A 22,507-nucleotide genomic window follows, 5' to 3' on the forward strand; every position below is an offset into this window, starting at 1 on the left:
GGGCAGCCACCAGCATCACCCACTGTCCCCATAAACCCTCCTTGACTTCTGACATCAAAACCAAAATGTTGGGACTGGCAGAGCCAGTGGCAGGGGCGGAGTCTGGGGTGTGGGGGTGTTCACACGTCCTGCCCATCAGTCAGCACCGCAGTGGAAGTCCATGGAGGGGGTGCCTGCGCAGCCCCAAAAATAAAAATCCACGGCGGGGGGCGGGACACCGACAGCCCCCACCCCCCGCAGCATTTTTCCGCGGGAAGCTCCAATTTCAAAGCACCGGGAGAAGCGGGCGAGACCCTCTCTGCAAGTCCCCCCCCAGCACCGCGGCCACAAGCGCAGCGAGTTTTCCAGGGCTCGTCCTCCTCCCCAGGCTGGCTGGGGGGACTGCGTGCGCCCCCAGAATTCCTCTCCCTCCGTTTCTGTTTGTGTTACCCGCCCTTTTTTCCTTTTTTTTTGCCTGCTTTTCCCTATTTGCGCCGGGGCAGCACCATCACGTGAGACCGGGCCCGGCGGGACGCGGCTGCCGGGGGCGCGCCGGGGTCTGGGGGGGAACCGGAGACGCATCCCCAGGCCCGACCTTTTCCCCACATCCCTTCCCCAAATTGGGGGCTGGACTGGGTGGGGGGTTGGTCTGCAGGAGGCGGCGCTCGCTGTCGCTCCCCCCAGATTTTTTCCCTGCGGTCGTTCGGGAAGGTGGAGCCTGGGGCCACCCCCGCGGGCAGGTGCCGGATGGCGGCGGGGACCCTCTCCCCCCGCCCTCCCGACTCCCTGCAGGAATTCCAGTACCCCCCCCAAAACAGCCGCCCGGCCGGGGGAGTGCCCCCGGCCACCGACCTGGTGCTGGGGGCCACTGCCGGCTGCTTGGCCTGCTTCCTCACCAACCCGCTGGAGGTGGTGAAGACGCGTTTGCAGCTGCAGGGCGAGCTGCAGCCCCCGGGCACCTACCCCCGGCCCTACCGCGGGGTGCTGCGGGCGGCCGTGGCCGTGTGCCGGGCGGACGGGCTGCGGGGGCTGCAGAAGGGGCTGGCGGCCGGGCTGCTCTACCAGGGGCTCATGAACGGTGTCCGCTTCTACTGCTATTCCCACGCCGAGGACGCCGGCTGGACCGGGTATCCCGGCGGGACCGTGGCCGCCGGGGCCGTGGCAGGGGCGGTGGGAGCCGTCGTGGGCAGCCCCGCGTACCTGGTGAGTGCTGCTCCGCCCCAAGGGGTGTTTTGGGGGTCCCCCGAAAAGGTTCGGCATCTTGGCTGCATCCTATCAATGCTTGGTTCATTCTCTCTTCCGCTGCTTTGCTTCATCCCCCCCTCAACTTGATTTGCTTCATCCCCTGCCACTCCCCCCAAATGTGGGGCGTGGGGGTGCTCTTCCCCTGCTCTTGCATCGTGCATGCTCTTCCCCTGCTTTCTCCCTCAAATCCCCCTCAGGAAACCAGCAGAGAACTCCCCCATAAGGAAATTATTCCCAAAATTGTGGGGTTTCCCCTCTCTCATTTTAGAGGGTTTCTCCAGTTTTTTAGGGTTGCAGAGCTCCAGCAGTGGGCGTTTGCAGGGTCCCTTTGCCCCGGGTGAGAGGGGTAAAAGGAACGGGATTCAAAGTCTGCAGTTTCCACTTGGCTGCTCAGTTGTGTCCCCCAAGTCTGTTGGAGGGGCTGAAACTTCCCCTCAAAATCTGCCAAGAAGATGGGGGGACCACAGCCGGTCCCAGCAGGGGCACTGGAGGGTTTTGTCACCTGGCATTGTCCCCCCCAAGGTCAAGACTCACCTCCAAGCCCAGACACTGTCGGCCATGGCCGTGGGCCACCAGCACAACCATGAGGTGAGTGGGGACAAGGGTGGGGTGAGGGGACACAGAGGGTTTGGTGGCACCTCCGGGCCCCAGCGGGGACGATGCTATTTTGGTCAGCAGGAATTTAAAGCTGTTGTTTGGCTGCTTGGCCCCGTAATGACGCTATAAATAACAGTGTGAGAACAGAGGGGGTGTGACAGGCACGTGGGGCTGCGATACCGAATCCGGAGAATCCAGACCCCCTGAGATCTCTCCAAAGCCAACAGTGGCTTCATGTCACCACCAGCAGGGTGGGAAATTTTGACCAGGTGGGATGCACCATTTATTCCCATTTAATTCCTTCTCTTCTCCAGAGCATCTCCGGCGCTTTCAAGAGCATCTACCAGCAGCACGGGGTGGTGGGGCTGTGGCGGGGGGTGTCGGGCGCCGTGCCCCGCGTGGCCGTGGGCTCGGCCGTGCAGCTCGCCACCTTCGCCTCCGCCAAGGACTGGGTCTGCGAGCGGCAGGTGAGCGGGACGTGTGCCGGATCCGGCCGCCACCGGCCCCCCGTGCTCCCCCTCATTGTTGGGAAGAGCTGATGCCGGCGCTTCCCGCAGTGGTTCAGGAAGGGCAGCTGGGCGGCGGTGCTGGCGGGGGGCATGGTGAGTGGTGTGGCTGTGGCTGTGACAATGACACCTTTTGACGTGGTCAGCACGCGGCTCTACAACCAGCCGGTGGACGCCGACGGCACGGTAAGGCCGTTCCGGGTACGGCACAGGGGACACGCGGCTTTTCCCAGGGTTGCATCCGGCAGGGGTGCAGAGCTGGCTCCTGTCTCCCCAGGGCAAGCTCTACCGAGGTTTTTTGGATTGTATCCTGCAAATCTCCAGCAAAGAGGGGCTGCTGGGCTTGTACAAGGGCATCGGCGCCGTCTACCTCCGCCTTGGTCCCCACACCGTCCTCAGCCTCTTCTTTTGGGACAAGCTCAGGAACATGGTTCAGCACTAGCAGCCCCCAGGGCTGTAGGACAGACTCCTGCCAGCACCACCACCGATGTTAATAAAGAGGTTTTTCTATTTTTGGTGTTGTCTTGGGGTCTTTGGGGTGGTGCAGAAGGGGGGGCAGGACCTGAAATGCTGCAGTGCCTCAGGGTGGAGAGGAGAATGGCAGTGCTGTCATGGGGGGAGGTTAAAGGTGCTGGTGGTCCCTGTGCCCCCTCCATGTGCATCACATCTCTCTTCTCCTAATTTTCACCTCCATGGGGCAGCTGGAGCTCATTTCATCCAGCCAGGGCTCCAGCTGCCCTGGTTTGCCCTAATAATGATTTACTAGCCGGGGGGGCCACCCCCTGCTTCCACCCCGTGGACCTTGGAGCCGGGGCCTGGCTGCACTGTGGCTCCTCTCCACCGAAAATGTTTTCCCTGGGATCCTGGCTCCCAGCGTTTCCCGGGCTGGCGTGGGGCTGGGCACTGCTGGATGCACTCCTGCAAGGTGAGATGCCCGAGGGTGGCCTGGGGACAGCCCAGGGGACACCAGTGACCCACTGCTGCCTTTCCCCGCAGGGCTGGTGGGTGCCTGCGCCGTCTCGGTGCTCTGCAGCCTCCTGAAGGTTTATCTCTACATCCAGTGTGTGAAGTAAGCACCAGCCCTTTGTCCCCTGGGGCGGGTTGGTTTTGGGGATCTGATTTTGGGATCTGCTGTTGGGCCGTGGCTCTTGGCACCGAGCGGGGCAGGGGATGCAGAGCACACAGAGGGGGATGTCACTAGGGCTGTCACCCCATTTCGGGTGACATCCCCCAGCTCAGCATTCCCCCCTGCTGTCCCCAGCAACCCCGAGCGGCAGGAGGAGAAGGAGGCGATCGCGGCGCGGCGGCCGCTGCTGGAGCCGCTGCACGTGCTGGTGCTGACCCCTGTCCTGGCCCTGGTGGGCTCCCGCGTGGCTGCACTGGTGGTGCTGGAGTTCTCCCTGCGCGCCGTCTCCACCATCCTCTCCCTCGGCAAGGTGAGGTGGCACGGGGGAAACTGAGGCACGGCGGGGATGGATGGAGATGGGGAACTGGGGTTTGTTCAGCACCCACGGGGGATGGATGGAGGAGGTGGAGGTGGCTGTGTGTCCCTCTGTACCTCAGCCGGGTGTCACCAGGTGGGCAAGAGGCCAATGGCCCCTGGCTGGTCCCAGGGCAGTGCTTGTCCCCTGTGCTGGCACTGGTGGGACACCTCCAGTTCTGGGACTTCTGTGGGAAGACATTGAAGGGCTGGAGTGTGTCCAGAGGTGGAAACAGCTGGAGAGCCTGAGGGAGCTGGGAAAGGGGCTCAGCCTGGAGTAAAGGATGCTCAGGAGGGACCTTCTGGCTCTGTCAGGAGGGGACAGCTGGGGGGTCGGGCTCTGCTCACAAGGACAGGAGGAGAGGGAATGGCCTCAGGCTGAGCCAAGGGAGGGAGGTTTAGATTGGATATTGGGAAAAATCCTTCATGGGAAGGGTGCTCAGGCACTGGCACAGGCAGTGCTGGAGTCATCATCCCAGGAACGGTTCAACAAATGTTTGGAGAGACACTTGGAAAGATGAGTAGAGGCGCACACGGCAATAGTGGGGGAACTTGGGCTCGTTGATGTTGGAGATCTTTTGCAGCCTCACCATTGCTGTTTGCAGGGTGCCCACAGCAGCCAGCTCTACCTGCTGTGCCAGTACTCTCTGGGCTGCGGGCTGTCCTGCGGCCTCAGCTTCCTGCTGGAGGGGGCTCCGCACCGCAGCTGGAACCTGGCGCTGGCGGCGGGGCTGGCGGGGCTGCTGGCGCTGCACGCCCGGCGCTTGGCCCGCCACGTCTGCGCCCTGTACGAGCTGCACAGCCGGCAGCGCTACTGCGGCCTCTGCATCCTGCTGCTGGCTGCAGGGCACGGCATCCCCCGCCTGCTGCGCAACGCCCTGGCCGTCACCTTCGCCGTGGCTGACCTGGCGGCTGTGGAGCTCATCAACCGTGATTTCCTCTCCACGGGTGAGGCCGTGCGCTTCTGGACCCCGCTGACCATCTGCTACACGCTGCTGGTGGTCTACATGCAGGGTATGTGGGGCTCCGTGGGGTGTGGGGCCACTGGAGGCCAGCTGGGGCTGGACAGGGGCAGGCTGGGGGTCCTGGGAGGGTCTGCGGAGTGTATGGGGTGTACTGGGGGTATGCAGGGTGTCCCTAGGCAGTATAGGTGGTATATATAGTATGTGCTGGGGGTGTAGAGGGGTATATGGTGCATCCTGGGGGTCTGTAAAGGGGTATATGGTACATTCTGGGGGGGTATATGGGGTATCCTGGGGGTCTGTAAAGGGATATGTGGTACATTTGGGGGGTGTAGAAGGGTGTATGGGGCATACTGAGGGTCTGTAAGGGGTATATGGGGCATCCTGGGGGTCTGTAAGGAGGTATGTGGTACATTCTGGGTGCGTATAGGGGTATATGGGGCATCCTGGGGTTCTGTAAGGGGGTTTGTGGCACATTCTGGGGGTGTATAGGGGTATATGGGGCATACTGAGGGTCTGTAAGGGGGTATATAGGACATTCTGGGGGTGTATAGGGGTATATGGGGCATCCCAGAGGTCTGTATAGGGGTATATGGGGCATCCTGGGGGTCTGTAAAGGGATATGTGGTACATTCTGGGGGTGTATAGGGGTATATGGGGCATCCTGGGGGTCTGTAAAGGGATATGTGGTACATTCTGGGGGTGTATAGGGGTATATGGGGCATCCTGGGGGTCTGTAAGGGGGTATATGGCACATTCTGGGACTGTATAGGGGTATATGGGGCATCCTGGGGGTCTGTAAGGGGGTATATGGCACATTCTGGGACTGTATAGGGGTATATGGGGCATCCTGGGGGTCTGTAAGGGGGTATATGGCACATTCTGGGACTGTATAGGGGTATATGGGGCACCCCAGGGGTCTGTAAGGAGGTATGTGGGGCATCCTGGGGGTCTGTAAGGGGGTATATGGCACATTCTGGGGGTGTATAGGGGTATATGGGGCACCCTGGGGCTCTGTAGGGAGTGTGTGTATCTATATCCCGGGTGTACTGGGGGGGTACAGAGAGTACATGGGATGTCCTGGGGGTACCTGGGGCACCCTGGGACTGTCTAAGGGGTACAAAGGCTGTCCTGGGGGTGTATAGGGGCACGCTTGGTGTCCCCGTTGTGGGGCTGCGGAGGTCCCAGCGTCCCCTGCCGTGTCCTGGCAGAGGAGTCCCGGCAGAGCACGGGCAGGGCAGCTGCGTTCCGCACCGTGCTGGTGAGGATGGGCGGCCTCTTCATCCTCCTGCTCACCGTGGGCCGATGGATGGACATCCTGCACCTCTTGGTGTCTCTGCTGGGCGAGTTCTGGTGCCTGCTGCGCTCCGGGGTCCTGCTGGAGTCCTGCTGGAGGCAGGTGAGAGGGGGGACACCTCCCTGCCAGGCGGGGTGAGGGCTGGCAGCAGCCCTGGCACCATGGTGAGAGGATTTTTGGCTTCTCTCTTCCATCCCGGCCAGGATTTTGCCCAGCAGCCTCACGTGGATAATCTGTCAGGATCCAGATCCGAGGAATCGTCCCGATGAGCCGCAGGGCGGAACCGGACAGAGGAAATAAACTCAGGGTGGCTTCACTGGGCACCCCAGAATCCCCCCATCACAGATCCCCCGTGGGGAATAAGGAAAAAAGGGCTCCTGGAAGGAGTCCGACCCCATCCCATGGGATGGAGGAGGTCGTGGGGAAGGCTCATGTTGCCCCTGGTTTTTAGGGGGGTTCCATGAGGTTGCGGCACTGCTGGGGTTTGTTCTCTCTGGTCCCAGTGGGATTGCAGGGTGCTGATGGATGTCCCATCGTTGCTGGCAGCTGGGCCACACTGTCAGGGGCCTCCAGGGGATTATAAATCTCAGAAAATAAAGGTGGTTTTTTTCCAGCAAAATCCATGGGCAGAGCAAGCTGGGGTCCCATTGTGCTGGGAAGGCACTTGGGATGGTGGCGGTGCAGATTTTTGAGGGAGGTGGGTAGAATTCCTCCTTGGGAAGGGAAGCTGAGGCACTGAGTGGGGTGACCCTCTGGCTGTGCCTCAGTTTCCCCCTGGCTGCACATCACTGTGCTGTGCAAGGGAACAAAAGGCCCTGCGAAGGTGGGGTGCAGTGTAGGGAGGGGGGTTCTGGCTGCCTGGGCATGGACTCCCAATGTAGGGGGGAGCAGGAGGGGGTCTGGGGGTGTTTGGGGCAGTGGGGGCTCTATAGGGGTTTATGGGGCATGCTGGGGCTCTAGGGGGGTACATAGAAGAAATATGGGGCTAACTCCGGCTGTATGGGAGGATAGGGGTTATCCTGGGTGTATATGGAGATATTATGGCTGTACTGGGGTACACGGGCACCCCGGGGGTGTATGGGGGGCTCACAGGGCACTCCTTGGGGTTTGGGTGCCCCGAGGGTGTGTGGAGCTCTCAGAAGGTCCATGGGAAAACCTGGGAGGGGGTAATCCCAGAGGATATGGGGCACCCACGGGGCCATGGGTCACCCTGGGGTAGATGGGGCCCCCAGGGAGCACTTTGGGGAGCGCGGGGCAGTCGGAGGGTGAATGGGGCACCCTAAGGACACGTACCCCACTCTTCCTCCGCCCGGGGCTGTGGGGCAGGCAGGGGGGAGGAGGAAGAGAGGTGGAAGAGGAGGAGGAGGAGGGAGGAAGGGGCGGTGATGCCGGGCGGCTCTGCCTTCCCGCTGCCCCGCGGAGCGCACGGAGGGAGCCGCAGCGGCTGCCCAGGTAGGGGACACGGACGGGGACAGGGCCACCCCCCGAGAGGCTGCAGGGCCACCTCGGGGCAGGCGACACCCCTCTCCCCGGGCAGAGAACCTCGCCCACAAGGTGCGACCCCCAGGTAGGGAACAGGGGCCACCCCCAGGTAGGGACCACCCCAGATGTGGGATTGGAAACCCCCCCAGGAGGGGACAGGGAGCGCCCCTATATGGGACACGGGACCCGAAGTCATCCTGGGGTGAGACAAGGGCACCAAGAGCCACCCCCACGGAGGGGACCGGGGACCCTCCCAGGGAGGGGATGGGGGACCCACCGCTCCATAGGGGACACGGCACTGCCAGGTAGGGGACAGGGAGCACTGAGGCTGCACGATGGGACCAGGGGATGCCGGGGGGCTGCAAGGCCGCCCCCAGGTGAGGGACAAGAGGACAGAGGGACTACTTGGGGTGGGGGAAGATGGGACACCAAGTTGTGTACCCCCATCCCTTGTTCCTTGGGCGTCCTCGGAGCAGCCTCCGAGAGGTCCCTGGGGCAGAGTTGAGGTGCAGCCATAGAGGGCTGTGTCCCATACAGCTTTTGGGGGTTGTGGGGATACCCCATAAGTGGCCCTATTCCCATCAATCCCACCCGAACTTCCATCCCAGGAGATCTCAGGGAAACCGGGGGGTTCCTTTCCAGTGTGGCCTCAGGCACCCCAAACCAGGATGGAGCTACATGGGGAGGGGGGACCCCCGTTAATGCACCCCTCGGGCCGGGGGGATCATCTGGGGGGTGCTGCCACGGGGCTGCCGGGATCCATCAGCCCCAGCACAAAGAGGAATGCGATGAGCACATGGTTCCTATTAACCCCGGAGAATTTTTTTTTTTTTTTTTTTTTTTTTTTTTTATGATTGTTCTTTTCTTTTTCTTTTTCCCCTCAGTTTTCCGCAGTTCTGCTGGGGAGGAGGAAAAGCGGCAGCCCCGGTTGGTGAGGAGCTGGGCGAAGGCACCGGTAGCCAGCGGGGAGGGAGGGAAAGAGGGAGCGAAGTGCTCGGGGTTCTTTTTCCTCTTTAATCCCTTCCTCTTTAATCCCTTGAGTCAGAGGCTGAAGTCACCGGCAGGAACATCGCGAAGCTTTTTGCCCACCTCGGGGAGTCTGTCTGCCCCTCAAAGGATGTGCTGACCCCCGTGAGTGGGATTTTGGGGGAGCAGAGCCGCATGAGACCGGGAACTCATCACACAGGTATCTTTCAAGCTGCCAATTCACCTCAGGGATGAATTCTGCTTCACCAACACAGCGCCCTGACTAAAGCCTCAGGGTTCCCCCCCTCAGTCCATTCCATTTGGGAAGGGGAAGCTTCGCCCCAGCTGCTTTTCCCCTTGGGAAGTTGGATAAACAGCCCTTTTCCTTCCTGAGCAGCGTTTCTCGGGGTCGGGTGCGTCCTGCCTGTGCTGCTCAGGGGATGTGTCAGTGTCGGGGATGTGGTGATTCACAGCACTACACCTCAGTTTTCCCACCTGGAAAAGTAAAAGGGGGGATGTGCAGAGCTGGAAGTGATTGGCAAGGAATTGGGGATAAGGAGGGAGGGAATGGGGATGTGGAAAGATTTTAAAAAAGGGGTTGCAAAAGCAAAATCCTATAGATGCCCTGTTTTATAAAAGGAAAGGTGGGTACTTCCTGCTGCCCATGGGGAGTTTAATCCCAGGTGGGTAGGAGCAATAAGAGGAAATAGAGGAGATCCAAATGCTTATGAAAAGGTGGGATATGGCCACAGAGGTGTGAAAATGGGAGATATCAGCTGCTGCCAGGACTCTGTACCTGTGTCCTCCCAGGCACGAGACCATTTATTGCTGTGACGTGGGATGGGACGCTTGTTCCTTCTCCCTTTCCGGGAGGTGGGTTGATGCCGAAGGGCAGCACAGCTGCAGGAGCTGCCAGTGTGCCTGCAAGTTTTACTCTCTTTCTTTCTTATTTTCCCTAGAATCAACCCCCAATCTGGCCTTTCCATGGCTTCAGCAATGTTGCCAGGGAAAGCAGAGAAGAGAATCGCTTCATCCATTTTCATCACCCTCGTGCCACCAAGGAGGGACGTGGCCACCAAGGAGAAAACCCAGCCGGAGCCGCAGCCAGGTGATGCTGAGGTCCCCGGCACTCATCACCCCCAGATCCTGCTGTCACCCCCCACGTTGCCCTACGGAGGTGAGGGGTGTCCATGGGGAGCTGTGAGTGATGTGGAAGGATGGCGATGGGGCTGAGGAGGCTGGAGAGATGCTTTGCTAAAGGATGTGTGTGCGGAAGGGCATGTGTGGGTATGTTTTGGGGAGTTATTCCCCAAATCCCTGCATGCAACCCGGCATGGATCCGGCTCCTGGGGACGGGCTGTGTTTGCTCTCCATTGCTGGGTGCTTATCGGTGCTGTTTGTCTCCTCCTGCTTCGATGGCGTTTGTTTTTGGGGCAGGTCTGCAAGCGCTGCTGCAAAGCTGTTGGGGTGTTACTGTGACAGGGCGTTATTGTGATGGGGTGCTATTGGACATTATTGATCCCCTAAATCCCCCACATCTGTCTGTTGCTGCAGAAACCCACCCGGTAGCCCCTGTACCTGGATCCCCACCAGTCTTGCCCCTCTCTGAAGTGGAGCCCCTGTCTGTGGAGCCGCTGGGTCTGGCACTGCAGCAACTGGACCTTGCAGCGCCCGCCACCCTCCAGGTGAGGATAACAGAGTGCAGCCCCCCCAGTGCCTCAGCTTCCCCCTAACGTGGCTTGTCCCTTCCCCACTTGCCAGGCCCCTTCCACCTTCCCTGCCGAACTGAAGCCACCCACGTTTTCCCAGGAGCAAGCAGGCAAGCGGCAGTGGCAGGATGTGAATGGGCACCCGGGGAGGGACAGCTCCAGAGGTACGAGGAGACCCAGCTGTGCACGGGCTCATCCCCACTTAGGGAAACTGAGGCACGCAGCTCCCAACAGCTCTCCCTGCTTCTTGCAGACATTTGTGCCTTCTGCCACAAAGCGCTGGGGCCCCGGGAGCCGACGGTGGAGGCGATGCAGAAGCAGTACCACCCTGGCTGCTTCACCTGCCGTACGTGCCACCGGCTCCTGGCTGGGCAGCGCTACTTCCAGAGAGATGGATGCCCCACGTGTGACACCTGCTTCCAGGTACCCATCCTTCTTCAGGGAAAACCAGCACACTCGGGACGTCCCTTGGGGTGTGGGCTGGTATCTCATGGCATGTGTTCTCTAAATTCCAGGCCACGCTGGAGAAATGTGCCAAGTGCCAGGGGCTGATCACGGAGCACATTGTCCATGCCCTGGGCAAGGGCTACCACCCCAGCTGCTTCTCCTGCGCTGCCTGTGGCCGGGCCATCGGCACCGAGAGCTTCGCTGTGGACAAACAGGGTGATGTGTACTGCGTGCCCGACTACTACAGGTTGGCCATGGGGGAGTGTCTCCCATACTGGGAGCTGGGTTTGGCTCGTCCCCTCAAGCCTGCAGGGCTCACGCTGCTCCCGTTGGCTCCCATCAGGAAATACGCCGCGGTGTGCAGCGCCTGCGAGCGCCCCATTGTCCCCCGCGAGGACGAGGACACCTACAAGATCGAGTGCCTGGGACGCAGCTTCCACGAGAGCTGCTACCGCTGCGAGGTACGGCCCTGGGGGCTGAGGGGTCCCCAAAGCCAAGGGGGTGGCACTGAGCCTTAGCTGAGCATGGACACAGGGATGGCAGCACCCACAGCTGGTTTTTAGCCCTCAGTTAATCTTATGAGTAATGGGGAGGGGCAAAATAAATAAATTGGGTGGTGGTGATGTGTTTGGAGGACTTCAGCTTTGCATGCTTTTGATGTAGTTTGTCACTTTTTTGGAGTGCTGGTGGGTTTTGCAGGGAAAATAGGATGTAACACACACAGGGACCTCTAAAAGGTGGCTTCCTTTTCCCCTCCTGCCCCCAGAGCTGTAGGATGCCCCTGTCGCCGGAGCTGACAGAGAACGGGTGCTACCCCCTGGACGACCACCTCCTCTGCAAGTCCTGCCACATCCACTGGCGCAACGAGTCGTCCTGCTGAGACCCTGCAGCTCATCAAGCTCTTCCAGTGCACCAAAAAGGGGGTGCCCCCAGTGGGATGTGCCCCATGGCCAGCCCTGGGTGCCTGCTGCGCCCCCAAATTACTGCAGAACTGGGTTTTCATCACCAAAATGTCCCCAGGCCCCTGACCTGGTGGGTTGGTTGGGTGGAGAACTGTAGATATGTCCCAGCACAACTCTGCACTCATCATGAATATAAAATGCCCTGACAGAGCAGCAATAAGGACTGGAGGTTTTATTCCTCATTCTTTTTTTAAACTCCTTTTTCCAAAGGCCAGTTTGGTTTTCTTGGGTGGTGTTTCTTTCTTCTCAAGCTTCCTTGGGATTTCACTGAAATGTTTCTCTCTGTGGAGAGCTGTGGGCACTGATTTAGTTACTCGCAGCTAAATAAAACCCCAAGTTTTTAAACTCTCATTTCTTTAATCCACCCTGCATTCCAAACCTATAAAATCCAAGTTTAAAATAAGGGAAAAAAGCCAGTTTTGGATTTTCTAGGTGTGGCGAGAGTTGGTCCATAACAGTTAATTTTAGGGTGTAGCGATATGGCAGATGCTGCTGTCACCCTGGGGAGAGCCGAGTGTTGTTTTTAGGGTGGATATGGGATCTGGCGATGTTTCGTGGTGTTGATAAAAGGAGTTTTGGTGTGGTTTGGGGTTTTTTTTTGCTGACTGTCTATCCGGAGCCGGCAGAGGGCAGCCGGAGCATAGATTCCTCCATCAGGCAGTAAAACTCCAGCTAAAAGCATCCCGCAGGGCCGAGACGCTGGGAAAGATGGACAGCCCGCTTTCTGCATATTATCCAAGATTATATCGCTCTGCCAGTGGAAGCTTTTTGATCTCCTCTCAGTCCAGGCCTCAAACCAGCAGAAATTAGACCCATTTCTCGGCGTGCCCAACATCTGTGCAACTGATGTTGCCGGCGCTTAGTGGTTTTGTTTGCGAGGGCGTTGCAAACCAGGCGGAGAAACTTCTAACTTTCTTTTTAACCGAAAGTGTTTAAAAAGCCACAAATCAAGAGCAGAAAATAGCATGAGCATGTGAGATGATGTTTAATGATTTCCTGATGGAAAATGGGAGCTGCAAACAAAGAAAGCACCAGACCAGCAGCTCTTGGATCATATACATCTCTGGTGTGTGCTCTGTTTGAGTGCAGGGGTTAATGATGGTTAATTTATCACATCAATAACTATTTCCTGATGACTCTTCCCTGTCTACAAAGCTGATTACTCAGTGTTTTTTAATGAGCATCTCTGGGCCATCAATCAGATCATAACTTGCTTTAAATGTATTTATAAATAAATTGTGGTCTGTCCCAGACACATAAGTTGGTGGCTTTGGGTCCAGTTGGGTGGGAACGCCTTGTCCCATGCCAAGGAATTCCTGTGCTCCGAGTCACCTCTCACTTTCCAAGGCCTCTTGCACTGTGAGGAAAATCTGGCATCAAAATAATGCTAAAAAAGTAAAAGGATGTGGCAGTGGCCAAAGGGAGCAGGAAAAAGAAAGCCCAGAGGGCAAAGGGCTGTTTGCATTTTGTAATATGGATATTTTTCCACTCAGGGATTTTGGGGAGGATGGAAGTGCAATGCTGAGCGGTGTTTTGGATTTGTTATTGCAAATTGCACTAACCTTCCATAGAGGAATGGTGGGAAGGAGTTGGGTATTTCCCCCTTGGAGCCCTCCAGGATGGGCTGTTGGCACTGGGATGCAGAATTTTTGGCTGGAGACAGGCAGGGAAATGCTTTTATTTACAGGCAGCCTTGGAGGTCTTGGAAAGCACGGAGAAAGGAAAGGCACCGCTGGAGCATTTGGCAGCATGGTGAAGGGATGTAGCATGGTCAGATTTGACGTGGTATTTCAGGAGCGGAGGGTGACAAGGGACAGGGATACACGGACACAGGTAAGAGGACAAAAAGGCTGATTTAAGGCATCTTCCCGGATAAAGGGAGAAGCACTACGAGCTGAGGCTTGGGGAGCATTGCTTTGCCTGAAAAGCACAGCCCCGTGTTTTCCCTTGGGAGGAGCTCGAGGAATTCTGAGCCGCATGCAGGAGATGCTGCAGGGCTGGGGCTGCAGGAGCTGGATCCTGTCCCGCTGCCATCGGCTGCAGCGGCTCGGCCTGTCCTTGGGCTCCTCACCCCGTCACGAGAACTTCTGCAAGCACCCAGGTCTGCAGAAGTAAACCAACCACACATCCTGCCTTGAAAAAATAACATTTTGAGGGGCTGGGCTCCACAGCCTTGTGGAGTGCCCCCCAAGACCACCCAGGTGTAAACCCCGCTCCAAGTCCCTCCTCTTGTCCCTGTGGCAGCGGCAAAGGGCAGAGAGGATGGCAGCGCTCCGGATGGCTCCAGCCCTTCCCTTGGCTGCTGCAATACGCCCGTCAGCTCTTGCAATCCCTCTTGGCAGGCTGGGGAGAGCGGGAAGGACCTGGCTGCCTTCCAAGGAGCAGCAAATGCAAATATTTCCTCACTTCAGGCTGGGTGCGGCCCGCGGATAAAATTTCCTTGGGCTTTCCCAGCGAAGGCATCCGATCTCTCACTCTGCTGCGAGGCCAACTTGCTCCCAGGAACACAACTGTGCGTCCCATAAAAAAAGCCTAAAGGTTATCTTTTTACAACTCAAAGGACTGCCTGGTTTTTAAAAAGAGGTTTTAAACTGAAAAAGGAGCTGCCAGCTGTAGTGTTTTCAAATCAGCGGTTCAAGTGTTGACTCACAAAAAACAAAACAAAACAACCCTTTCTGCAGGTTTCTTTGGAAAACGGAAGATTTGTTGTGTGGTGCAAGGAAAGTGGGATGATAAAGGGGCTGGAAAAGGTGCTGGGAGCAAGGTTGGGTGCTGGCGATGGTTTTTCTCAAATAAGATAGAAAGAACTGCAGGAAAACTTTTTTTTTTTTTTTTTTTTGCATCCCAGGTTAATGGCAGTCACATCCCAGCCAGCTCCCTGCAGCGCTGTTCTTCCCCACAGAGCATTCAGACCTATTTTCTGCATGTTCCTTCGACACAGCCTAAAAAAAAATTATATTTCTTAAATGAAAAGCAGTCTGATCTTGCTGATTCTGGAAAAGGCAAAAAACAGCAGGGATTATACAAGGAGCAGCCCAAGTGTGGATTTCTCCAGGTCATGCAGCACAGGTGAGATATATATTTAAAAAAAAAAAAAAAAAGGCTGTATGTTAATATTCTCATTTATCCCCAATTTTCCTGGCAAAACTGAACCACCCACTGCCACAATGTAGTTTTAAAACACATTGATTTTGATAGCATGAGGGGAAAGGGATGAGGCGAGTGCGCAAGCGCGTTACTAGGCTGCAAGTGGTATACTGGCTTCTTTATAAAATAAAGGATAAAAAGCCCAACCCACCCTATTTTTCAAAATAGACGCACAGCACACACCTGCGAGTAGAGTTTTGTTATTTCATACCCCAGATTTCCTTCATGTATCAGTGATTATAGCATCCTGCAGCCCTATGTCCTGAAAATTACCAATTTTCACCCAGATTTGGCTTCATGTGGTTTAAGTTATATCTTTATTTTGATGGAATGTCCAGTAAAGCAGTGTGAGTGAGGTGTTTTATTGAAATAAAAACATGGATATTTTTTGAAGAGGTTATCCCCTTTGTCAAGGTGGATTATTGATATCAGGGATTTATTACTGGGGGAAAAAAAGTGGAGAAGGACGGGGAATAAATATATGTAATATAATATTATATCACTTAATTCTCCGTGCAGCTAAACTTTTCCTCACAGCCAAGCTATGGAATATGCTTTAATCTCATTTACTGGATTGCTTCGTCTGAGTATGGTGGGTTTTTCTATTTTATTGTTTGTTTGCTTTTTTGCTGAAGCGATGGGGCTCTAGGCGGGGGGTTCAACACGAAGTGTTTCGGGAGGAAAAAGAGAAATTCCCGAAGAAAAAAGATGAAATGAGGAGGAAAAGGAGGGTTTGGGGGGACAAAAGGCGGCGCCGGCCGGGGCTGCCCCTCACGGCCCCTCAGGCGCTGCCCCCCCGCGCTCGCTTCACAAAATGGCCGCCCGGCGGGGCCGCGGCTCTGAGGCGACAAAATGGCGGCGGGCGGAGAGCGGCGCGGGCATAACGGAGGGGCTCTAATCCTGTGGGAATCCCCTCCGGGCGGGCGGCGAAAGCGCTGCGGGTGAAACCTGACCTTCTTCTTATCCCCTCCTCCCTCCTGCCCTTTTCTCCTCGCCGCCTTTGCGAAAGGATGTGAAAATGGCCAGAAATGCGCGTTTTTATTCGGCCATGGCGGAGCCCCCGGTCTTCTCACCTCAGCTCCTCTCCCCGCTCCCTCAGTTATACCCCTTAAAATGTTGTTTTTTTTTTCCTCACAGCTAAGGGGCTTTGGCTCTGAATTGCGCTTTCCACATGCCCCCCACCCCCTTCCTTCATCATCACCACACGCACCCCCAAGGTGGGTAGTTTATGCCTAATTCTTTGCTTTTCCACCGCTTTTCTCCTTCGCAGGGGTTGAAGCCGCCATCTCCCGGTCTCCTCACGGCATGGAAAATCCCCAAATGTGCTTAGGGAAAAAAAATACACTCAAAAAAAAAAAAAAAAAAAAAAAAAAAAGCCCCAAACGCACGAGGATTGATTTATCATCGGAGCCGGAGTGGTATGGGAAGAAGCGATCGCTGCTCGCCTGCTCCCCACGACAGCTCACCCGCCTTTCGCTTAATTAAAATCATATATTGGTGTGATCAGACGTGGTAATGCCATTAAAAAAAAAACAAACCAAATCCCGTAACATCCACCCACTCGTTGTTGGAGACTGTAGCCAAGGTACCATGCTTTTTTTTTTGTTTTGTTTTGTTGTTTTAAATATTCTTTTAATGTTGCCTTACCCTTTTTTCCTGCATCAGTGTTGTTACCGGCTATAACATTGCTTGTTATTTCTTAAAAGCTACGTACCAAAAATACTGCTTTTTTTTTCCCCATAGAATTGCAGATTTAGGCCTATACAGATGCTCTTTTATTTCTATAGATACAGAAATACTTGTATGTATTTAATAAATATAAATATATAAATACTGCTATATATTTCATATTTTTATATAGATGACCTTTTCCTAGGGACTACTTAAAATATAAAATAAGCCCACATAACTAAAAACTATAATTTAATTATATATAATCACTATAACTTTGGCCCATATATATCTTTGATTTTATATATATATATATTACCTTTGTTTTCCTCCATTGGTTTCCTACTACAATGTGTCCTAAAAGCAGGAGAAAAAATGCCATCAAAAATAAAAATAAAAGAAGAAAAAAACAACAAAAACCAACCCATCTCTTTTTTTTTTACAATCCATGATGGAATTTGTGCTTGCATGTTTTATTTGTTCCACAGAGATGTAGATTTTCCTTGGGAGATTTGGGAAGGATTATTTTTTAATGAAAAAGAGGAAAAAAAAATACACCCAGAAAAAAAAAAACAACCAAAACAAACAATGAAAAAGAAACAAAAAGGAAAAAAGCACGACAGAACCAAACCGCAGTAAGTGAAGCTGCAAATGCAGCCGACTAGTCCGGATCAGACAATTCATTGCACGAAAAAAGGATAAATGGAACTGCAATGGCCGGCTTTGCTGTAGATCCAGGAGGAGGGATCAGCTCCTTTATCCCACCATCTCGCGCTACGAACACCACCATTTTTTTCCCTTTATCTCTCTTTTTTTTTTTTTTTTTTTAAATACGCTTTGTTGGGGCGTTTTGTTTCGAGCCGAGGCGGCTGCACCACCCCCCGAGCCGGGGCTGCCGGAGCCGCTCGGGGGCTTCACTTTTACAGAGATCTCTTATTTTTCCCCGGCCTCGTGCAGTCCTCTCCCTTTTATTACATGGGTTTGTTTTTTTTCCCCTCTCCCCTCTGCGGGTATAAAGGTTTCTCTCCTCTCTCCAGCTTGGCTGCTTGTTCCAGAAGTTTCCACGGGGGCGGGGAGCCCCCGCTGCGGCGCCTTTGCCGCAGCGCCGGGCAGGAGGAGGAGGAGGAGGAGGATGCGGAGGATGCGCCACCTCTCCCTGGCTGGGAGCCTCATTCCAAGCCGCTCCCCCTTGCTCCATTCCCCCAGCCTTGAAAACAGAGCGCTGGGGAGGTGTTTGCAACTTGGAGGGGTTTTTTTTGGGGGGGTTGTTTTTTGTTTTTGTTTTTTTCCCCCTCTAAATAAATGGAAAGCAGAGCTGTCGCTGATGGAGATGGATGAGGCAGGGCTGGCAGAGCCGCAGCTCTGCTCCGGCGTGGCCGTGGCACCGATGGCATAAGTGACCTTTCCCAGGCGGTGGGAGAGGGGATTCCCCCCCCTCCCCAGCATGCTCCTGCTCGGAATTCATTTTAAATAGCAGGAATATTATTTTTTATTTTCCTTCCCTCCTCCCGTTTCTCCTTCACTGTTTGGTTTTGGTTGTTTTTTGGTTGTTTTTTTTTTTTTTTTTTTTTCTTCCCCGAAGCTTCCTCATGATCTTTTATTTTTTTTCCTGTGTGTGTTTTGAATTGCATTTTAAAATTGCCCAGCTGGAGACAAGGCTTGATTAGAGCTGGAACAATAGCTCCCTTTTATTAATAACGGGAAGGATTTACAATCCTACAGCACCTTCCTTGGAAAGCTTTCCAAACCATTTGCAAACACTCACAAATTTCAGATTGTGCAGCCCTTGGCTGTGAGGTGGGTAAGTATTTAATGGTGCCACCACCCAAAATCACCTCGGTGGCAAACCTCAATTTCTGAGTGCTTAAAAAGATGACAAGCTTGGTTTGGTTTGGGGGTTTTTCAGTGGGGGGTGGTGGGTGGGGTGACGGGTGTGGGGCTGGCTAAAAGCTGTAACCTAAATCTGTAGATGCAGAGTATTTGCTGCGTCCTGGGAACTGGGCTGTTCTCCCTCCAGCCACGCAGCTTTCCAGAGCCGAGCTGTGGATTTGCTGCATGTCAGTAAACATCTGCTTATGGATTTTTTTTTTTTTTAATCCATTCCCTTTGTGCAGTCCCTAAGTGACCTCCTGCAGCGCTGCCTCCACTGCGGTTCCAGCGCAGCCTTGCACTGGAGCACTAATGTGTGTCCCTGCGAGCCAGAGTGACCTTGCTGGGGGGACTGGACCCACCGAGTGATTCAGGTGCTCTGCTTCCATCCCAAATCCCTGCACCCCGTTTTTTTTTCCAGCACATCCCCTCACCCCGGGGGATACTGCACTTACGGGTTAAAGCTGTTTCATGCGTTTTGTCCTCTGGTTTTGGTTGTTTGTTTTTTTTCCAAGGGAAACAACGTATTGTTTATGTAACCCCTCTCCACAGCAGATCCCTACGAACCACGCAGGGATCCAGGAATCACCCAGGCAGTGGGATCTGGCCTTGCCAGAAGCATGAGGGACAAGGCTCCAGCCATGTCTGCATGTGTCACACACGGGCCACACAAACCCACAGTGTTCCTGTGGTTACTTCTGTCTGCAGAGCATCAGTGGGTCCCAGGACTTCCCCTTCCCACTGCTTGCTGGTTCACAAAGGCTGATGCTTCTGGAAAAAGCTCTGCCTTGTGGCTTTAAAATAAATAAATAAAGCGGCGCTGCTGTGGATTAGTCATCCTTATTTTTGAAGGAAGCTATTTGCCAGCGCTGTCCGAATCAGGCATGTGCGTGTGAGATGGGAACTCCAGAAGGCTGGTAACGTGCTCTGCTCGCTGCTCCTTGGTGCTCAGCCACCCAGGCTTCGTTGAGCTGCTCCTGGCAGGTGGAAAATCTGACAGTCCAGCTTTCCAGACCTTTCCCTCCTTTTTTTTTCAGTGCTGGAATATGCATTGGCAGGTGTGCAAATGTGGAGACTGTAACAGCAGCAAGTGAGGATGGATGAGCTGTTTTCTGGGGTCACATCCAACTCCAGAGAAGAAACCCTGGTGAATTATAATTTTTTTCTTGTCTCTGGTAGATTTTACTCTAAGCTCTGCTGTATCTTGTGAGAAGACTGAGTTTGACCCTTTTGGCTACTAAAAATGGTTCTGTTTTTAAACCTTGGTGCTGTTTCCCTTCCCTGTGGTCATGCAGAAGAGCAAGCGGTGCAATTAAACAGTACAGCGAAGGGCAGTTCCCTCCCCCTTTCCCTTTCAAAAAATCCAGAGTTGTGTGTCTTGAACTGCTGCATAGGCAGAAAACATACAAAGCCCTTGTCAGCATTGTGCTGATGTGTGGCACGTTAAAAAAAAATACACACAAAAGGGGTGGGGAGAGCGGGTGCCTCCAGGGAGCAGAACTGTGGGGCCCCTTTCCCTCCAAGCCCACAGACCTACGTGGGATAGTCTATTCCTCCTAATTTTGCTCAGGCAAAAGCAGTGGAGGTCGGAGGGTGTGTTGAACATCTTAAATGGTATTGATGAAGATCAGGGTCCCCTTGAATTACATTTTTTTTCTCTGTGAACTTGGTCCTGTGAGATGCAGCTGGTTTATTATTCCATTCCTCAGAGTCCTGCTCACGGGGAAGAAGGGAAACACTTCCTTACTGGGTGTCATTTCTTCTGTTGTGTTGCAAAGGCAATAACCAGAGACCTGGTGCTGGTCTCTGCCAGGTCACACATGGCTTGGAGGCGCAGCTTCCCGCAGTCATTAGTGCACAGGGAGTGCTGGGGGTCGTTAGCCACTCTTAATGAGGATATTGCATCAGGATTCCATGGATGCCGCTGTCTGACCCGACCCTGGAGAAGCCCCTTAGGAGAAATTATTTCACTGACTGGTTGCTGCAGGGATTTCTGGCACAGCTACAGCTTTATCCTTCTTTTTGGCCAAAAATAAGTGCAGGGTGGGGATGAGGTGGCCAGGTCAGATTTCATACCCTGCTCCCTGTGGTAGATGTGTGAACAATGTGCCTAAAGCCTTGTTTGGAGTAAGCCAAGGTGGACAGGGATTTGGATTTTATTCCCTCATTAGGGCTGTGTTGGTTTGGAGATACACCTTGTACTCTTCATAGGCCTTTGCTGGCAGGGAAGTTTGGAGGAGCAAGGAGCTGCCTGTTGGGATGATTCCACATTTTTCAGGCTGGCACACCCTGTGGGACTCTAAATTACTTTCCTTTGGCAGTTTAGGATAAACGACTGAGAATTGCCTTGTGAGTGCTGAACTTTTACCCCTGAAGAGTTACTCGAGCTACATCCATGATATTTCCAAGCTAAACAAAACCTGAATTTCCAGTGCCAAAAAGCGATAAAAACCTCAACTCCTCCTCTGTTCAGGAGAGAACCGTGGCCTTTTAAGCTTTGCTCTTAGTCAAAGGAGTTAAAAGCTGCACTGTGAGATTTGCAGAGGTGAAAATAAAAGCCAAAGGCAGATGAGGAACTTCTCCCATGCCGTGTTGGAGGAGAGGCTTAGAGCGCAGCAGGTGTTGATGCACAAATATTTCTCTTTGTGCTTTCTCTGGAGTGAAGGAGCAGTAACTCCACAGACATGGGATCACTCCTTTTCATTTAAACACCCTCACGTTGCTGTGGTATCAAAATGGTGTTTGATGAAACTAAAGCTCAGATGGTGGTGGCTTGGTGTTTATTTTGTGCTGGGTGTGCTGCTCAATCCAATGAGGAATGTGGGAAGAGAAGCCTGTAGCTTGCAGGTTTAGACTGTGGGGCTTGTGCTAAAGCCTTGTCCTGTAACATTTCCAGTGTAATTTCTGAGATTTTTTTTTTTTTCCTCCTGGGCATTACACACAGGTAAAAATAACATCTGGATGTAGAGTTAATGCAACAATTAGGTGTTAAAAATGGCAAAGTATAGGATTTGGTGATGTAACCAGTCCTAGGGGATTTATATCCTTTGCAGTTGTCCTGTTTGGGTATCCAGTCACATGGAACTGTCTTTTTTTATGTTTGGTTTCTTTGGTTTTCCCTTAAAATGAAATATTTTGCAGCCTAGAAGGCCATAGTCCTGTCTAGTGATGAAAGTCCTGTGTTTGAGGAGAACCCTTGTGAGGTGAGCAGACACAGCTCTCTGGCACATGGTTGTACAGGAGTTTGGGGGCAAGGGGAAGCAGGGCAGGAGCTGGCACTGTGATATTCCTGTGATTGTTTCCCAACAACAGGCTAAAGAAAAAGGGTTATTTCTAATACGTCTACCATGCCATAAGTGTGAGTAAACTCTTTTACAGTCCTTTGTTGGCATGTAGGTTTTGGTTGTGTGGCTTAACCATCACACTGGGTTCTGCTGCTGAAGAAACCTCTGGTTCTTTGTAGAAGGAATTTTAAAAGCAGAAATGTGCTTTTATGTAGAGATAATAATGGGTTCAATGTCAACTGAGGTCCAGGGCCCCCTCTATACTGGGCTGTGGGATGTGACTGGTGCTAAGCCACTGGCAAAAACGGTGGCATTTCATGGCAGCTCCTGTCCCTGTGGATAAGAACACCACAGGGAAGAGCATCAGAAAACAAATTACTAAATACTGCATTTCAAAAACGTGAAGGGAGTTTTCCACACAGAGTCATTTCATCGGGAAGATTTGGAGCACTAACCCTCAAAAGAACTGAAATCAAGAGCTTTATTAATATAAATCCTGTGCTTTGTGTTGGTTAAGGCTCCAGAACTCAGCTCTGTGCTCCAAGTGTTTTCAGCCCCTAAGCTGATAGCCTCTGTCTTGGCAACAAATGGGTCTAAATATCAAACAGCACCAATTCTTTCTTGGAGAAAACGAGCATAAAGCAGAATGGGTAAGATATAAAATTAGGCCAATAATTCAGGCTGGCTTAAAAAGGAGATAAAAGCCTAGCTGGGAATTTGATATTCAGTTGTCATAGTGTTCTTTTCATAAATACTATCAATGAGTGAGAAAGACACGTAAATACATTTTATCCTGACAAGATGGTGGCTGGAGCTGGCTGGCTCAAACAAAGGAACACTCTTGAGTGTTTTCTGGGGCTCTTTGCTGGGAAACATCCTGCTTTTTTACAAAAAGCAAAGGAAC

General features: G+C 53.6%; 3 protein-coding genes across 11 annotated transcripts; all 3 read left to right on the plus strand.

The window, feature by feature from the left end:
- Positions 1-333: 333 nt before the first annotated feature.
- SLC25A34 (solute carrier family 25 member 34) lies at positions 334-2,837 on the plus strand. Of its 3 annotated transcripts, XM_002189342.6 has the most exons (5): positions 446-1,182; positions 1,747-1,812; positions 2,136-2,288; positions 2,379-2,513; positions 2,605-2,837. In XM_002189342.6, the coding sequence occupies exons 1-5, from the start codon at positions 727-729 to the stop codon at positions 2,767-2,769; spliced, it is 975 nt and encodes a 324-aa protein (XP_002189378.4). In that variant the 5' UTR covers positions 446-726; the 3' UTR covers positions 2,770-2,837. The 3 variants fall into 3 exon arrangements, with proteins under 3 accessions (XP_032608021.3, XP_072773389.1, XP_002189378.4); XM_032752130.3 differs by lacking the exon at positions 2,379-2,513 and having other exon boundaries at positions 334-1,182; XM_072917288.1 differs by lacking the exon at positions 1,747-1,812 and having other exon boundaries at positions 358-1,182.
- Positions 2,838-3,120: 283 nt separating this feature from the next.
- TMEM82 (transmembrane protein 82) lies at positions 3,121-6,685 on the plus strand. Its single transcript, XM_032752207.3, has 6 exons — positions 3,121-3,252; positions 3,324-3,396; positions 3,589-3,763; positions 4,413-4,821; positions 5,981-6,168; positions 6,270-6,685. The coding sequence occupies exons 1-6, from the start codon at positions 3,174-3,176 to the stop codon at positions 6,333-6,335; spliced, it is 990 nt and encodes a 329-aa protein (XP_032608098.3). The 5' UTR covers positions 3,121-3,173; the 3' UTR covers positions 6,336-6,685.
- Position 6,686: 1 nt separating this feature from the next.
- Positions 6,687-19,138, plus strand: FBLIM1 (filamin binding LIM protein 1). 7 transcript variants are annotated; one of them, XM_072917285.1, is made up of 15 exons: positions 6,687-6,763; positions 8,433-8,503; positions 8,594-8,734; positions 9,474-9,691; positions 10,069-10,199; positions 10,276-10,387; positions 10,477-10,646; positions 10,739-10,917; positions 11,014-11,131; positions 11,437-13,465; positions 14,481-14,701; positions 16,050-16,364; positions 16,939-17,085; positions 18,565-18,693; positions 18,872-19,138. In XM_072917285.1, exons 4-10 carry the CDS (start codon positions 9,499-9,501, stop codon positions 11,548-11,550), a joined length of 1,017 nt encoding a protein of 338 aa, XP_072773386.1. In that variant the 5' UTR covers positions 6,687-6,763; positions 8,433-8,503; positions 8,594-8,734; positions 9,474-9,498; the 3' UTR covers positions 11,551-13,465; positions 14,481-14,701; positions 16,050-16,364; positions 16,939-17,085; positions 18,565-18,693; positions 18,872-19,138. The 7 variants fall into 7 exon arrangements, 5 of the variants coding, with proteins under 5 accessions (XP_072773386.1, XP_072773384.1, XP_072773387.1 ...); XM_072917283.1 differs by having other exon boundaries at positions 18,875-19,138; XM_072917286.1 differs by having other exon boundaries at positions 10,324-10,387; positions 18,875-19,138.
- The last annotated feature ends 3,369 nt before the right edge of the window (positions 19,139-22,507 follow it).

Source organism: Taeniopygia guttata, chromosome 21, assembly GCF_048771995.1.
Source record: "Taeniopygia guttata chromosome 21, bTaeGut7.mat, whole genome shotgun sequence".
NCBI lineage: Eukaryota > Metazoa > Chordata > Aves > Passeriformes > Estrildidae > Taeniopygia > Taeniopygia guttata.

Excerpts from the sequence above, each read along its gene's own strand:
- SLC25A34 (XM_002189342.6), top strand. The coding sequence starts at position 727 with ATGGCGGCGGGGACCCTCTCCCCCCGCCCTCCCGACTCCCTGCAGGAA. Across the intron at positions 1,183-1,746 it reads TGGGCAGCCCCGCGTACCTG|GTCAAGACTCACCTCCAAGC; the intron begins GTGAGTGCTGCT and ends GTCCCCCCCAAG. Across the intron at positions 2,514-2,604 it reads CGGTGGACGCCGACGGCACG|GGCAAGCTCTACCGAGGTTT; the intron begins GTAAGGCCGTTC and ends CTGTCTCCCCAG.
- TMEM82 (XM_032752207.3), top strand. The coding sequence starts at position 3,174 with ATGTTTTCCCTGGGATCCTGGCTCCCAGCGTTTCCCGGGCTGGCGTGG. Across the intron at positions 3,764-4,412 it reads CCATCCTCTCCCTCGGCAAG|GGTGCCCACAGCAGCCAGCT; the intron begins GTGAGGTGGCAC and ends TGCTGTTTGCAG. Across the intron at positions 6,169-6,269 it reads TGGAGTCCTGCTGGAGGCAG|GATTTTGCCCAGCAGCCTCA; the intron begins GTGAGAGGGGGG and ends CATCCCGGCCAG.
- FBLIM1 (XM_072917285.1), top strand. The coding sequence starts at position 9,499 with ATGGCTTCAGCAATGTTGCCAGGGAAAGCAGAGAAGAGAATCGCTTCA. Across the intron at positions 10,647-10,738 it reads CGTGTGACACCTGCTTCCAG|GCCACGCTGGAGAAATGTGC; the intron begins GTACCCATCCTT and ends TCTAAATTCCAG. Across the intron at positions 10,918-11,013 it reads TGCGTGCCCGACTACTACAG|GAAATACGCCGCGGTGTGCA; the intron begins GTTGGCCATGGG and ends GGCTCCCATCAG.